The sequence below is a fragment of the Eimeria tenella genome, genomic scaffold (genome assembly GCF_000499545.2).
Source record: "Eimeria tenella Houghton genomic scaffold, Eth_scaff2935, whole genome shotgun sequence".
NCBI classification, from domain to species: Eukaryota; Apicomplexa; class Conoidasida; order Eucoccidiorida; family Eimeriidae; genus Eimeria; species Eimeria tenella.
Genome location: NW_013542812.1, coordinates 3,370 through 5,396, shown reverse-complemented (window position 1 = coordinate 5,396; position 2,027 = coordinate 3,370). Strand labels below are relative to the sequence as shown.

General features: G+C 63.9%; 1 protein-coding gene across 1 annotated transcript in view; it reads left to right on the top strand.

Moving 5' to 3' along the window:
- Nucleotides 1-954: 954 nt before the first annotated feature.
- Nucleotides 955-2,027, top strand: part of ETH_00032425 (uncharacterized protein) — a gene marked incomplete at both ends in the record, with an annotated part of 1,265 nt that continues 192 nt past the window's right edge. Inside the window, 2 exons of the mRNA XM_013375648.1 lie at nt 955-1,457; nt 1,662-2,027. Of these exons, the coding sequence (XP_013231102.1) occupies nt 955-1,457; nt 1,662-2,027 (869 nt within the window). The remainder of the gene's footprint in view (nt 1,458-1,661) is intronic.

Here is a 2,027-nt window from a genome sequence, read left to right as displayed (position 1 = left end):
CTGCTGCTGCTGCTGCTGCTGCTGCTGCTGCAGCTGCTGGCAGCAGCGCAGTGCATGGGGGACGTGGTGGTGCAGCGCTCTGCGCAGCTGCACTGGGGCCTCAACTTGTCCTTTTTGACGAAGGCCGAGAGCAGCAACTGCGCAGGCAGCTGCTTCGCGCGGCTGTGTCCTTGCTGCGTGGAGGCTTTGCTGTGCGGGCCCCACAGCGCGCCGCTCAAAGCCACGCTGAAAAGCCTCCTCCGCGTAAACCCTAAACCCTAAACCCTAAACCCTAGGCCCCGGGCGCGCGCCCCGGGGCCGCGGGGGAGGCGGGGAGGGGGTGGCGCGCGTGCGGGTCCGGGCGCGCTGAGAGGGGGCGAGGGTTTAGGGCTTAGCGCTTGGGGGCTGGGGTTTAGGGTTTAGGGTTTGGGGTTTGGGGTTTGGGTTTGGGGTTTGGGGACGCAGGAGAGGAAGCAGCAAGAACGAAACCCTAAACCCTTCGTTTGCTGGGGCTACCACTGCAGCGGGGCCCTCACAGCAGAAGAGCTGCTGCTCAAAACCCCAGCCAAGCAGCGCCGAACCCTCCCCAGCAGCAAACGCGGTGGGGCCCTGCTGCTGCTGCTGCTGCTGTGTTGCTGCTCTTGTGCTCCTCTTCTGCGGCTGCGACTGTTTTGCAGCAGCTGCAGCTCTTCTGCTGCTGTTCTGCTCCTCGTGCCTTATTGCTGCTGTTGCTGCTGTGGTCCTGTTGTTGCTGCTGCTGTCGCTGCAGCTGCTGCTGGCCTGCTGTTGCTGGTGTTCTGCGGTTGCTGTTGTGGTGTCGCTTTTGCTGCTATGCCTTTGCTGCTGCTGCTGCTTCCAGTGCTGCTGCAGCAGCAGCAGCTGCTTCTGGTGCTGCTGTTCTTTTTGTGTGGCCACTCCGTTTCCATTTATCTTCTGTGGCTTTGTGTCTCCTTGTGCTGCAACCGACTGCAGCAGGGCAGCAAACTGCAACAGCAGCAGCAGCAGCAGCAGCAAAGGAGAAGCCGCAAGCTCTGGGGGCCCCTGACGAGGGGGCCCCCCTAAATGGGGGGCCCCCGAAGGATGGGGCCCTTTCTGAGGGGCCCCCCATGACTAAAGAGTACCCAAAAAGAGGACTTTTGAATTTGGGAGCCCCTAAGGATGTGGGGCCCCACAAAGGGGGCCCCAGGGCCTCTTGTGAGGGGCCCCCCAGGGGGGCCCCCCTAGAGGTGGGCCCTGAAGAAGCTGCAAGCGCTGCAGAAGACCCTAGTGGGGGGCCCCCCAATGGGGCCCTTAACCTGGGGGCCCCCTTAATGGGAGCCCCCATTCAGGGGGCCCCCATTCAGGGGGCCCTCATTCAGGGGGCTTCCAATCAGGGGCCCCCAATTAAGGGGGCCCCCAGTGAGGGGGCCCCCATTAAGGGGCCCCCTGAACAAGGGGCCCCCGTAGAAAGAAGGCGCCGGTGGGGGGTGAGTGAGTTGGTATTTCCTAATATGCTGCTGCTGCTGCTGCTGCTGCTGCCGCTGTTGCCTGCGCCTCTCATTTCGCATTTGCTTCCCAGCTTTTCTTTGTTGCTTTTGTCTTTAAACAGAAAAACGGCTGCGATCCGCGCCGCCGCCTGCTGCTGCTGCTGCTGCTGCTGCTGCAGTGATGTTAGTGCTGCTGCTGCTGTGCGTTCTCCGCAGGAGGCAGCAGCAACTGGTTCTTTGCCCAGCAGCAGCGAGGGCCCCTGCTGCCGCCGGTACCCTTCAAAGGGCCCTCTCAGGGGATCTCAGGGGCCCCTCTCCAGGGGGGCCCCCCACGAGGGGGCCCCCCCAGAGGGGGCCCGCCGAAGGGGGGCCCCCCCCAAGGGGGCCCCCCCTAGGGGGCCCCCCAGGGGCCCCAGGGCCCCCACAGACACAGACGAGGGCCCCGGGGTTTTTGGGCATTTGGGATGGGGCCGGAGGTTTGATTGGCATGAGCTTTTTGCTGCTGCTGCTGTTGATATGTGTGAGGAAGAGTGGGCTTTGCTGCAGTGGGTGGGGCGCAGCAGCAGCAGCAGCAGCATCACA